We start from the raw sequence: 14,596 nt of genomic DNA, 5'->3' as shown, positions 1-14,596 counted from the left end.
ATGAAATGAATTAAATCCTACCAGTCTAAGTCAAATGTTGGTTCCTCAGCCTCTATCAATACCTGTTACTTCACCAGGCAAAGTAAGTTAAGGGCCTATATGAGTTCATAAATGCTTGTCAAATTTGGAAAACACACACACACATACCCCAACCAGTATTGTGAATTAACTCTTGAACTGACAATACTTTGAAAACTGTCATTTAGAAATTAGTTCTTTCATGTTTTTCAGTCAAAGTAACATCTTAAATAAATTTGCTAAGAGACAAAAATTCCCATTTCACAGGACATAATGTTACCCAGATCTCAATTTTACTACTATACATTCTCTTGAAAATACACCATCAGACTTAAACCAAACTTGGATTTCTGGGAAAATGTCCAATCCGTCTCTCCAAGCCCCTACATGTGCCCGGAGTTCAGAAAGAATCATTAGACCTTGAAGAAATTCATCAAGAAGCTGCGAAACTTTGGCACCCTGCTCGGTAAAGATCCAACTCAGCCCTCGGAGACGATTTGATCAATTATTCTAGGAGCTTCAGAGAAAACCTATTTAAGTCTTTCCTCTCAATGAGGCACTTGATGACAGACTTTCCTAAATTAAAATATGAGAATGTCCAAAAATGCCCTGCTATTTATTGATTTCACATGATAAGTCCATAGAAAATATTCATAAAGCTGTTACCCATGCTGGAAGTTGTGCTAGTCACACAAATTAGAGTCTGCAAGGATACTTACCTAAGAAAACTGACCTGCACACAATTAATCCTGTCAAAATGTCATACACATAATTTAAATATTACAGAGTAAAACTAAAAATAATAATTAGTATTATTTTGTTTAAATTTAATTATGTTCAGCTCTGGGGGAAAGAAGAAGGGATATGTTAATGAAACTTAATGGTTCTATAAAATCTGTACCTATTTTTCCTGAAACCTATTTCACCATTACCACTCCTGTACTCAATGTACTCTGCTCTGAGCACACACACACACACACACACACTATCCCACTTAAATCTCATTACCAGTCATTTGTACTATACCCATGGATTTAAGGTAATATATGACCTCTCCCAGGAACATTTACTTTTATGTTTGACCTCTAAGATAAGATATAGTAAATAACAAAGGACATATTTTATGAAGGGTGTTATTTCCGAAAGTTTGTGAGTTCATATTATTCCTGACACCTAACCTTTGGGGCAAATACTTTGTAAATGACCTACTAACACTCACTTCAAATGTGCAATTAAAATTTGTATATTTAAATTTTGAAACCAATGCCATGGTTTTACAAAAAAAAAAAAAAAAAAAAAAAAAAGCTAGTTCTCAAGCAATAGCATATGAGCATGTGTCTGGGCTCATATATCTACAATAGTCATAGGATGGCACCAATAAATGTTATCAAATGATAAATTTATAAGAAATGGATAAATAACAAGACTATGGAATAAGCATCAAGTGAATGCTTATTCCATAGTCTTGTTATTTATCAATTTCAAAGATGCTGATCCCAGAAATAAGTTAGAAAAATAAAAGAACTTGGGATGGATAAATTCCCATTGGGGGGTGAGGCGGGGGGGGGGGGGGGGGGCAATGATAAATACCTTTAACATATCCCCAGATGAAGGAAAGCAAATCATTAGGAAGGTACTCAGTACCTATCTAATAGTTTCAACCACCACTGCATTCCAGCATGCACTGCGGCTCCAACTGCCTGAGACTTTTGAACTTCTCACAATTTTATGTTAAATTAGAGACCCGGTGCATGAAATTCATTCACGGGTAAGGTCCCTGGCCTGCTGATGATCAGAACTGATCGGGGCCTTCTGGCTGCGGACTGGAGCCTCCCTTCATTCCATGCCACCCCCTGGTGGTTAGTGCACGTCATAGCGAGTGATAGAACTCAGTCTCCCTGTCAAACTCCAGTGAGGACACTTTACACATTAACCTTTTATATAAGTAGATTATATAAATAGATTCCACTCAGCAAACACCCTTGTTCACAACCAGTCATTCTTTAGTTTTAAGTTTAGAACTTCCCCACATTCCTATATTTTTGTGAAAGGGGAGGGTAAGGAATTCTTATTGCGGCTCACTGCCTTTCAGGCACCATGCCAGTTGCTCTACGTGTCATACCTCTTTTAATCTTCACAATTACTCTGTGACTGAGCTTTTATTAACCCCATTTTCTTTTTAAGTGTGAAAATTCAAAAGACAATAGGTAGAAGAATCGGGATTTGAATCCCACAGATTCAGAATTCAAAGTCCAATTTCCTTTCAAAAAAAGAAGCTATATTTAATTAAATGCGTAAGCACCCCAACGTATATATTAATTTGCAGAAATTTTTAATCTGGGCAGTCTAGACCTAAATAACCAAATGCTCAATCTTGAACAATGCAATTCTGGTTTGACACCAAAATGAACTACGTTTTGAAAGTAAAGGAAAATGTTAAAAAGAAACATGTATCGTGTAGCTATCTATGTTTAATCCATGTTTTATGTCACCTTCTCATTACCCTGTGATTTGCAGAAAATATCCAATGCTTCCCAATTCCAACTTACCACGTTCTCATGCTCTTCCATACTGCCTTTCTATTTTTAAACACAGGCAGAAGGAGCTTAGAATGTAGGTGTACCCCTTAGACAGCAGGCATCTAACATGTGCTAGAACACCCTGACTGTAAGCAGGCAGGGCTGGAGTTGATATTGTCTACCAAAACAAACAAACAAACAAACAAACAAACCCCCGTTACATTATGGAGCACAGTGACTGCCAACACTGTCTGAGAAGATCTGTTCAAAACTGAACTTGAGTGGAAATTGCCACCTGCTGGGTGCTGACTCAAAACACCGCCTCCCACCGCACCTGCAACTTGTACAGCTTTTGACAAGGTGACTGGCTTTCCTTGTGTTTTCAGATGCTCTGTGACAAGTCATCAAAAACGTTAGAGCACCACCACCCTACTTAAAAAAAAAAAAAAAAAAGCCATCAGATTTGCCAACTCTGAAGTCAGTCTGAGTTACATAGCTTGACAGTAACACCTCCTGGCCAAGTTGGTCTGGAAGGACTCCCCCTAGTGGAGCAGAAGAGAAACACAGGCTTCCCATCGTCTGCTCCAGGGAGCCTGGTGAACCAGTCCCACTGAGCAGGTAAAGGAAACCTTCTCAGAGGAGGTGAAAGGATGAAGGCAGTATTAGGGACAGTACTGGAATAGTGACTGTCATTCATCAGTTAAGGGTGATTTAGCTATATTCTCCCTGAGTATTCACACTAACTCTACCACAGAGGTGTCTGGGGCTTTTACAGATGAGAAAACTGAAGCTCAAAGAGATCAAATTATTTGTTCAAGGTCACACGATTGATGTCAGAGTTAAGATTCAAACAGGTCTCTATGATGCCAAACCTAAGTTATTTCCAGAATGCTTATGTGCAATCTTCAGAGTGAAACACGTATTTACTTAATTTATCTATTTCACATACAATTTCACAAGGATTTAATGGATGTCTCTATTCCCAGCCTTATGAGACTTTTACCTGGCAAACCTGTTCATCACTTCCTCGCAGCACAATCTGACTGTCCCCACTAAGTCAATCGTTACTTTCTACTGAAGTCAGAGATGACATTAATCTGATTAAGATTATATTAATATATAGTTTTCATGAAATGGAAATACATTCTAAAGTAACCAAACAGTCAACATAGCAAACCTGAAAAGATAAATACAATGTGCACCACTTGAACAAACAACAAGAAAAAAGTTAACCAAATATGGATTTTTCTGAAGCAGATGAGAAAGACCAGAGGCAGAAAGATGAGCTCCGTAGGATGCACCATCATGATTTAGGCGTGTGAAGGACTGAGGCAAGGATAGGAATAGAAGGAAAGAGGAAGAGGTGAATCCACAAGATATTTTTTCTTCTAGTGTAAGAAACATTAAGACTATCCTCAGTATTCTGTGATATAGAGGAACAAATACAAAATAAAAGGCTCTGATTCCATAACGAGTTGTGAAGTTAAGACATGCACTACTGAAACACCTAGAGAGAAAATCTTACCTAATAACAAACATGTAAATTGACCGGACCTCTGCTATGCCTACAGCCAATCAGAATGAGTATGCAAATTAATCCAACAAAGATGGTGGTTGATTTGCATATGCAGGGGGCAGAAGGGGGAGACCCCTGCTATGAGGGGGAAGGGGTACAGCGGAGGGAGCTACAAGAGCAGTGCTCTGGACAGAACCAAGGACGTGCTGCCTCCTGGTGGGTGGGAGTGAAGCCAGGGGAAGGAAGGTCTATTTTAGCATGAATATCATGCAACAGCCTCTAGTATAATATATAATAATGTATTCAATCATGTTCAATCACCAGAGAAAGTGGCAGGATGTGAACTGAGCACTGGAGTTTACAGCCTTGAAAGCCAAAGAAGATTGAACCTTCTGTAAGAGACTAGAGAAAGCCCTGCTATCCAGCGCTTCAACTACTTCACGGCTACAAATCCTATATAATAAAAGGCTAATATGCAAATCAACCAAACAGTGGAACGATTGGTCGCTATGACGCACACTGACCACCAGAGGGCAGGCGCTCAATGCAGGAGCTGCCCCCCGGGTGGTCAGTGGGCTTCCACAGGGGGAGGCCAGGCTCACGGCTGGCGAGTGCAGCAGTGGTGATGGGAGCCTCTCCTGCCTCTGCAGCAGTCAGACATCCCCCAAGGCTCCCGGACTGTGAGAGGGTGCAGACCGGGCTGACGGATCCCCCTGAGTGCACGAATTTCATGCACCGGGCCTCTAGTACTAGTATAATGAGCACAACCACAACCTACCTTCCTCCACATTACAAACTTAAGAATCTCCAAGGAAACATGAATGTTCCTCTTTCCATGAGAAAATTAACTGAATTTTCTGGTAGATAATCTCAGATCTTCAGGTAATAGGAGATCTTTAGGGTCTGTCCCCTGTGGTCCCTGAGACCCTGGAGAAGACACTATCATGTCATCTTCCAAACTCATCATGAAGAACACTGGTTATGCTTTTCCACCCGCCACTGTCATCATTTGAATAAAATATGCTCATTTTCAGACATAATACACCTTTCAGATATATGCACCTGCTTAACCACCCTACCCTCCTGGGTTTTCCAACTTCTCACACTCATTTTAACACATTTCTTCACTTAATTTAATCAGAAAAATGAAAGGCTAATATCTCCACAATTTCCTTGTCAAAGCTTTTCTAACCAAGTATTTTAAAAATAGAATAAATATATTAATGTAAAGGTAAAAGTGACTGAGAGGATTCATCAAGAAATAATATATAGTAATTTAAGGTTCTCTGAATCTCTAATTAATCTGAGAAACTCTATAGCTTACTGCGGGGTTCCTCTGAATCTGCAGTGTTCCTAAGAGCCATCTGGGGATCTTGTGAAAATGCAGGCACCTGGGCCCCTACCATGGACAGCAAAAACTACTGTGGGGCTCAGGAATGTGCAATCGTAACAAGCATCTTGGGGTTCTAGTTCAGAGTCACAGCCCGATTGAGCTTCTACAAAGCTAATGGCAGGAAAACTAATGCAAAGTATTGGAATAAACCTGCACAGAGAGAGCCTGAATTTCATTTCCAGGACTGCCTCTAACCAGCCACCTGACCATAGGCTTAATTTCCCTGTGCCTCAGTTCCCTCGTCTGTAACAAGAGGGTGCTGGACTGATAGCTAAGATGTCTTCCTGCTATGAAATTGTGATATTAAAAGAAAAAGTAACTATAAATGTGGACACTATTATTTTTCCAGAAAATAGGGTTTGAAATATTCATAAATAATGTTTACTCAAGGATCTCTACATTAAAGAGTCTGTAGACCTTAAGCTTGCCAGATATCTAGTTGAATGTCATGTTAGACATGTTAATTAAAACACACACACACACACACACACTATCCCCTATTTTGTGGCCCTGGGGTAAGGAGGGTGACCACTATGTGTTCAGTAGAAAAGCTTATCTGAATCTGGATTACAAGAGAAGTTCATTTAGCTACTTTTTTTTTTTTTAATATATCTTATTGATTTTTACAGAGAGGGAGAAGGGATAGAGCTAAAAACATCAATAAGAAAGAGATCGATCAGCTGCCTCCTGCACACCCCCTACTGGGGATGTGCCTGCAAGCCAAGGTACATGCCCTTGACCGGAATGGAACCTGGGACCCTTCAGTCCGCAGGCCAACGCTCTATCCACTGAGCCAAACCGGTTTCAGCAGATTTAGCTACTTTTTTAACAATATTTTTTGTTCCTTTTTTTTTTAATTAGCTGTCTTATTTATTTTTATTTTTATTTATTTTTTTATATATTTTATTGATTTTGTACAGAGAGGAAGGGAGAGAAATAGAGAGCTAGAAACATCGATGAGAGAGTCATCGATCAGCTGCCTCTTCCACACCCCCCACTGGGAATGTGCCTGCAACCAAGGTACATGCCCTTGACCGGAATCGAACCCGGGACCCTTCAGTCCGCAGGCCTACGCTCTATCCACTGAGCTAAGTCGATTTTGGCTGATCCTTTTTTATTGAATGTATTGGTGTGACATTGGTTAATACAGGGGTACAATTCTATATCACATCATCTGTCGATTACGCTGTGTGTTCCCCTCCTCAAGTCCAGTCTCTTTCCATCCGCTTGGGCTACGGTTCTGGACTTGAAAGCACCACCACGTTGGCATTATTAACCGCACTCCAAAGGAGACACAGCGCCACTTCAGTGACACCTTCTCAGGGAGTCATTACCAAGTGCTCCTCTCATCTGAGTCTCTGCTGTAGGGAGGGAGGCCTGACTGTACAAAGAGAGTCAGACGCTGCAGCCAGAGTGCCTCAACATCTTAAAAAAAAAAAAAAAAAAAAAAAAAAAAAAAAAAACCCTGTATAAACTGGGGCTGAGATAAAACATTTATCCCTCTCTTGCAACCACTTTGGTTTCCAGGGAACTGACTGTTGCAGCGGAGGCAGGCGGAGGAGAGAGAGGCACCTCCACAGCCATACACACACAGCATACACACCAAAGTGAACGGGGAAACTTCAAAGTGCCTTTTTATGCCTTTAACTCAGAGATGAACACATTTCAAGGTGACCCGATCCTCAAGGGACAGGCAGTGTTTTAAAAGGGCCAGCGCGCTGAAACTAGTTTGGCTCAGTGGTAGAGCGTCGGTCTGCAGACTGAAAGGTCCTGGGTTCGATTCTGGTCAAGGGCATGTACGTTAGTTGCGGGCACGTCCCCAGTAGGGGTTGTGCAAGAGGCAGCTGGTCGATGTTTCTCTCTCATCGACGTTTCTAGCTCTCTGCATCTCTCCCTTCCTCTCTATAAAAATCAATAAAATATATTTTAAAAATAAAAATAAATAAAATAAAATAAAATAAAAAAGGGCCAGCGCTCTCCACTTAGACAATTTCCAGCGACACGCTGGCAGCGTGTCCTCCAGGGCTCCACCTGCTGTCTCACTGACTGGTCCTGCTCTGCTGGCACAGGCTTCCCGTCTTCCCCCCTAACAATTAAAATCCGAAGGGCGCAGGTACTTGAGAAACATGTTTGCTTTTTAACTCAGCAGACACCATGGAGGACTTTTAATTATTCCATTTTACAACAAACCCATGTTATTATTTTGTAGTTGCTGTTTTTTTCTTTTTTCTAGATATTTATCCAAACCAGTGCCAGAATAATAAAGTACAGCCTCCTCTGTCATGCTTGTAAGCAAACAGTGAACGACTTCTAAGGTAAAACCAAAGGCAGTGTTCACAGAAGGACTCCCAATTTAGAAATCTGAGACGGTGCATGATCATCGCGTTGGCTTGGTGCGTGTATTGCATACGGGGAATATGATTTTCCCTTCTCTCATCACTAAAATATTACTCTCTGTTAAGATAGCAAAATGAGATGATTGCAACAGAAATCTGGGCATGGGGTTCCCCTGGCTGATGACACATGCCAGGCTGGTTTTGCTCAGTTCCTTTGGAGCAGGGGTCCTCAAACTTTTTAAAGTGGGGGCCAGATTACGGTCCCTCAGAGAGCTGGAGGACCGGACTATATGAACTACTAATTCCTACTGTAACACCTCGGCTGCGCTCACTGCCCAAAAAACCTGGCGGGCCGGATCAGACTCCTCTGCGGGCCACATGTGGGCCGCGGGCCGTAGTTTGAAGACCCCTGCTTTGGAGAAACTACACCCTGTCAAAGATGTCCTTTCCCAGAAAAACCTCCCCTGGACTCCGGGAGCTCCTCTTTCTCACCTGACCTCCCCGTATGGTCACTTTTATTATTGTTGTTGTTCTTGTTAATCCTCACCCAGGATATTTTTCCCATTGATTTTTGAAGAGAGAGTGGAAGAGAAACACTGATGGGAGACACGTCGATTGGCTGCCTCCCAAACATGCCCCAATTGAACCCAGGGAAATGCCCATGACCTGGAATCAAACCCAAGACCCTTCAGAGTGTGAGGTTCTAACCATTCAGCAACACCAGCCAGGGACCCTAGGGTCACTTTTATTTTACTGTGATGATTTCCATGACGGTCTCCTTTAGTTGACTGTGAGCTCTGGGAAAGCAGAGATAAAGAAGGAAGCTATCGAGGATCCAAGATGGCTGCAAAGGTAAACACCTAACCGCAGCCGCACACAACAATTTCAATAAAATACAACTAAAATATAAAATGGACATTGCCCAGAGCTACAGGAAAGTCGACTGACTGGAAATTCTACAACGAGAAGGAAAGAGAAAACCAAAAGGAAAAGCAGAGGAGCTGTGAAAGCCTAAGGTACGGAGACACGTTGCACGCGCGGAGAGGACGGAGCCGGAGAGGAGGGGGAGGCTGAGTGCCTGGCTGGCATTCCCTAGAGTAGGGGTGTCGAACTCAATCAGAGAAGGGGCCAAAATCGCGGGCCGAATGGTTTACTGGACAGTCATAAACTGTCATTGTGATGGAAACGCAGCGGAGTGCAGTGATGACAGCGCGGTGCGGGCCACATTGCAAGGCCTGGCGGGACGGATTTGGCCCGCGGGCCTTGTGTTTGACACATGTGCCCTAGAGGGAAGGAAATAAAAGCTCCGACTGTGCTGAACCCCAGACCCAACAGCACTGAACCCCAGGTCTAGGCCAGACCCTGGGGACCCAGGCTCAAACAGAGGGAGCCTGGGCTGTGAGGCGGAATCCCAGGGGAGCGGCAAAAGGCAGAGCCCCCAGAGGCACACACGTTGTGCACAGAGAAGGGACGGTTGGCTGTGCCGAGGGATTGCCCTAGTGGGAAGGAGACAAAAGCTCCAGACTGCTCTGAACCCCACTTCCAACCCCACTTCCAACTGAACTGAACCCCAGTTCCGGGCTCATTGGGGAGAGACTAGACTGTTTGGTAGCAGGCGAAACTCGAGGGCACCTCACTCTCAGAGGTGCTTGCAGCGAGTATCGAAGGACCCTGAGAAACACTGAGACTCAGGAGCCGCATAGGGCATGGCTGACGTGGCTGATAGAAGCCAAGGCTGTAGGCTCCACCCTGAAACTCCGCCCATCCAAGCAGAACACAGAGACTTTAAGGCTACCAACTCAGGGAAGCTGTGAAAAAGCCGAGACAAGGAAATAGATCACAAACAAAAGAAATGGAAGACAAAAAGCAACTGGATATAGAGTTCAAAACCACGCTTATAAGGTATTTCAAGAATTTCCTAGAAAAGATCGATAAGTCCTATGAGGATATGAAAAGGGATCAACTAGAAATAATAAGGAATCAACAAGAAATAATAAGGGATCAACAAGAAATAAAGAATACATTGTCTGAAATAAAACATATTATACAGAGTCCTAAAAACAGAATGAAGTTCGCAAGAATCAAGTCAAAGATTTGGAACATAAAGAACCAGAAGACACTCCTCTGCAGAAGCAAGAAGGCAAGAGAATCCAAAAAGTTGAAGATAATGTAAGAAACCTCTGGGACAACTTCAAGCAAACCAACATCAGAATTATGGGGGTACCAGAAGATGAGAGAGAGCAAGATATCAAAAACATACTGAAAGAAATAGTGACAGAAAACTTCCTCCACCTGGGGAAAGAATTAGACCTACAAGTCCAGGAAGTGCACAGAACTCCAAACAAAAGGAATCCAAAGAGGACCACACCAAGACAAACCATAATTAAAATTCCAAGAGCAAAAGAAAAGAGAGAATATTAAAAGCAGCAAGAGAAAAGCAGGTAGTTACCTATAAAGGAGCACCTATACGATTGTCAGCTGATTTCTCAACAGAAACCATGCAGGCCAGATGGGAATGGCAAGAAATATTCAAGGTGATGAATAGTAAGAACCTACAGCCAAAGATAATCTACCCAGCAAAGCTATCACTCAGAATCGAAGGCCAGATAAAGAGCTTCACCAATAAAAAAAAGCTAAAGGAGTTCATCACCACCAAACCAGAATTATATGAATTGCTGAAGGGGGTTCTTTCGGAAGAGAAAGTAAATAAAGATAAAAACTATGAACAAATACATATCTATCAACAAGCGAATCTAAAAACCAAGGAAATTAAAAAAAAATCTGATGAACAATATTAACTGTTGAATATAATAGAATCAGAGGTATGGAAGGCGAGTGAACTGATGATTCTCGGGGAAAAGGGGAGAGGGGGATGTGGGAAGAGACTGAACATAAACTGTGCCCCTATGGATGAGGACAATGAGGGATGGGGAAAGGGCAGAGGATGGGGTGGGAACCTGGTGGAGGGGAGCAATGGGGGGAGGAGAGGGGAGAGGAACATTTGTAATAATATGAACAATAAAGATTTATTAAAAAATAAATAAATAAATAAAAATAAGGAAGCTATCTATGTGGAGGTGCCCCAGCCATTAGCATGAGCAACAAGTTACAAGTGCCGGGAAAGTGGGCACTCCACTTATTTTTGTTTGTTTTTGATTTTGTATAAATGTATACTATATGACAATAGATTTACATTTTTATTCTGGTCCCCTGAACAAGTGTTCTAAATGGGGGAGAAGGGGGATGTGAATGTGAGTAAGGTAGTCTGATGGGGGAGCCACTATGGCCCACAGGAGGGTATGGGAGCCTAAATAAGTGAGGGGACACTCATACACAGGGGCCACCCACAGTCCAATCCTAGCACGGAAGGTGTCTGCACAAAGGGGCAGCCAGATACGGGAAGTCAAGACAAGCTCGAGAAGGAAGCTGTCCATGTGGAGGGGCAGCCTGACCGACTGCCACAGACCTGCTGGGGGAACACAGGCCAAGGTTCTCCAAGCTGGGTGTGCTCCAGAGCCACCCAGAATACTGTTAAGACTCGGAATGCCAGGCCTCAACACAGCCACTTCCGATTCACTGAGACCTCACAGCGCCTGCATTTTTTAATGAGCTCCCCAATAATGTCAGTGTTGCTGGTCCAGGGCCCACATTTCTGGCTCAAAGAAATCAAGCAGCTTGGCCGGAGCTATAGGCTACTGACTAGGAGGCCAGATTTGGGTTCGTTTGTTTTTTCCTTCTGACTCCAAACTAGCCAAGCCTTCTCTCTACAAGGACACATCTGTTACCTACCACATAGGACTACCACTGCCCATAGAAATCGTTTCTGTAGGTTTATGTTTAGTTGGAGAAAATCAGAAATGAACATTTTTAAGTAGAAAATATCTTTAGCAGATAGCACTCATCACTAAATACTGACATAATAAAAGTTAACACTAAAGTTAGAGGGTTTCTCCTTCTTTCGCATATCCAAATGCTATCATAAAAGCACATTTTCCTTGAAGAGTTTTATCATGAGGATCAGTGTTAAATGAACCTATTTGTTCATAGTTTTTATCTTTATTTACTTTCTCTTCCGAAAGAACCCCCTTCGGAAAGTGGGCCCTGGACCAGCAACACTGACATTACTGGGGAGCTCATTAAAAAATGCAGGCGCTGTGAGGTCTCAGTGAATCGGAAGTGGCTGTGTTGAGGCCTGGCATTCCGAGTCTTAACAGTATTCTGGGTGGCTCTGGAGCACACCCAGCTTGGAGAACCTTGGCCTGTGTTCCCCCTTATTTGTTTAAGTCTATCAACTATTGTAGAAGTATATACATTAAAATATAAGTACTTAGGATTGGGTTAGTAATAATTTTAATTTTGGGGCTAACTATATTTTCTAAGACTTTTATAATAAACACGAATTCCTCTTGTAATAAGAAAAAGAGCCCAGCTGCTGTGGTTCAGTGGTTGAGCAATGACCCATGAACCAAGAGATCACCGACTGATTTCCAGTCAAGTCATATGCCCTGGTTGCAGGCTCCATCCCCAGTAGCAGACATGCAGGAGGCAGCAGATCAATGATTCTCATCACTGATGAAACCTTTCTACCTCTCTCTTCCTCTCTGAAATCAATAAAAATAAATTTCAAAAAAGAAAAGTAAAATTAATTTTGTTTAAAAAGTTACAATATGTATTTTAAAAGACTTAATTAGAAAACTCTATGGAAGACATCAGATAAGCTACTGCATAAATTAATAGTGAAGTATTTTATTCTATATAGCAACTGTTGTTGTTTATACTGTTTTTTTTTTTCAACAAATGAATGGAAGTGATTCTAATTCTTACAAATTAAGAAAGCAAAATGTTATATGTCAACTAATGGCTCGGTGCACAGATTTGTGCACATTGAAAGAAAAATTAGAAGAAAGATTTGTGCGGTAATTACGTTACTACAAAAAATTACGTCAAAATAGTATATATGATATAGTATTATAAAATTAAAACATGCATGTAATTGGCACCAGCGAGAACTTTATATGTATTGCGCATGAGTGAGTCAACGTTTATTTTTCTTTTTTTTAATATATATTTTATTGACTTTTTTACAGAGAGGAAGGAAGAGGGAGAGAGAGCTAGAAACATCGATGAGAGAGAAACATCGATCAGCTGCCTCCTACACACCCTCCACCGGTGATGTGCCCTCAACCAAGGTACATGCCCTTACCTGGAATTGAACCTGGGACCCTTCAGTCTACAGGCCAATGCTCTATCAACTGAGCCAAACCGGTCAGGGCATGTTTATCTTTAAATTACCAGTGTATGTCATTATGTACCAGCTGGTCAGTCGGTTGGACGTACGTATGGTCAGTCACTTAGCCTTTTATATATATATATATATATTATATATATATTATATATATATATATATATATATATAGAGAGAGAGAGAGAGAGAGAGAGAGAGAGAGAGAGAGAGAGAGAGAGAGAGGGAGGGAGAGATTATATCTCAATTTTTAAAAAGAAAGTAAAAATATCAATAGTTGAACTGTATTTCTTGAAAGAACAAAATTAAACCTCTAAGTTTAGGGAAAATAAAGGTTCATCTTCTATGGGCACAAAGCCAGATTCACATCCCTAAAGATACTGAGGTAAGACCTGCACCCCATCCCTCTCTCTCCCTCCCCCCCTCCCAGCCCCCACTGCCATCCTTCATGATCTTCCAATCTAGGGAATATTCCTTAAGGGGAATCAATTTGGTGAGGAAATCAACTGTCATTATAAAAATTATAGACTACCTCTAGACTATTTAGTTAGAAATTATATATTTTTAAAGTACCTCTGTGTTATATATCATTTACAGCTAATGCTCTCAAACTTAACCCCTAAAAACACAACTCTCTATATAATATTTTTATTAACACCTACTAGGTATCCACAATGCATCACACATCCTCTCATTTAATCTCCAAACCAGTTTATGAGGCAAACACTATTATACACATCTTACAGGTTAAGGAACGTTAAACACTGAGTGGCTGAGGCATGTGCCCCAAGTCACACAGCTAAATTCAAGATCCACCTCACAGATAAGCCAAGTTATAAAACTTCAACCGAGATCCTTAACCTTTGGCCGACCGTGGTGCATGCTATGTTTGAATTACAAGTTTTTCACACTTTCTGGAAATCACAATCAAGTTTTCTAGCAATGACGTGTTTTTTCAAATAGTGAAGTCATTCATTGGGCACTTTTACAAATCTTCATACCTCTAAAACCATACTCAATTCTCCCTAAGTTAGACAGTACGGAGGCCTGACAACTCCTGCACCGGCCAGGCCCCCGCTGGGGCACAGCTGTGCTGAAACTCCCTGGAAATGGAACATTCGGTCACACAGGGATCCCACCCCAAGTGGGCAAGGGAGGTTTTCCACTAGTTTTCTTGCTCGGGGTTCGGGGTCCGGTTCGGTGCAATCAGGGAGCTAGAAGGAAGCCAGGGGGAGTCAGAGTCCAATCCTTCCCCGTCCCTTCGGCTCAGAAAAGGCAGGCTGGGTATCCCGCCAGTGGGAGCGGGCCCCAGAGTCAGGGCTCCCGGGCTCGGCCTGGGGTGGGGGCGGCCGGCGCGCACCCGCGTGGACCGGGGCCCCGGGCGGCGGCAGGACGCGGGGGGCGGACGCGCGGGGACGGAGAAGGGCCCTTACCGAGCTCCGTGCCCGGGTTGCGCGGCGACATGGTGCGGGAGGCTGGAGATCGGTCCTTCACCTCCGCCCGGCTTCACCGCCCGGCCCTTCCTCCTTCCTGTTCGCCCCGCGCCTCGCAGCGATCGCCCCGCCCCGCGCC

At 42.6% G+C, this 14,596-nt stretch overlaps 1 protein-coding gene across 1 annotated transcript in view; it reads right to left on the bottom strand.

The window, feature by feature from the left end:
- Window positions 1-14,596, bottom strand: part of DERA (deoxyribose-phosphate aldolase) — a 98,889-nt gene extending 84,293 nt beyond the window's left edge. Inside the window, exon 1 of the mRNA XM_036455390.2 lies at window positions 14,458-14,596. Within this exon, the coding sequence (XP_036311283.1) occupies window positions 14,458-14,488 (31 nt within the window). The 5' untranslated portion in view covers window positions 14,489-14,596. The remainder of the gene's footprint in view (window positions 1-14,457) is intronic.

Source organism: Pipistrellus kuhlii, unplaced genomic scaffold (assembly GCF_014108245.1).
Source record: "Pipistrellus kuhlii isolate mPipKuh1 unplaced genomic scaffold, mPipKuh1.p scaffold_m20_p_3, whole genome shotgun sequence".
Classification (NCBI taxonomy): domain Eukaryota; kingdom Metazoa; phylum Chordata; class Mammalia; order Chiroptera; family Vespertilionidae; genus Pipistrellus; species Pipistrellus kuhlii.
This window is presented reverse-complemented; position numbering and strand designations above follow the sequence as displayed.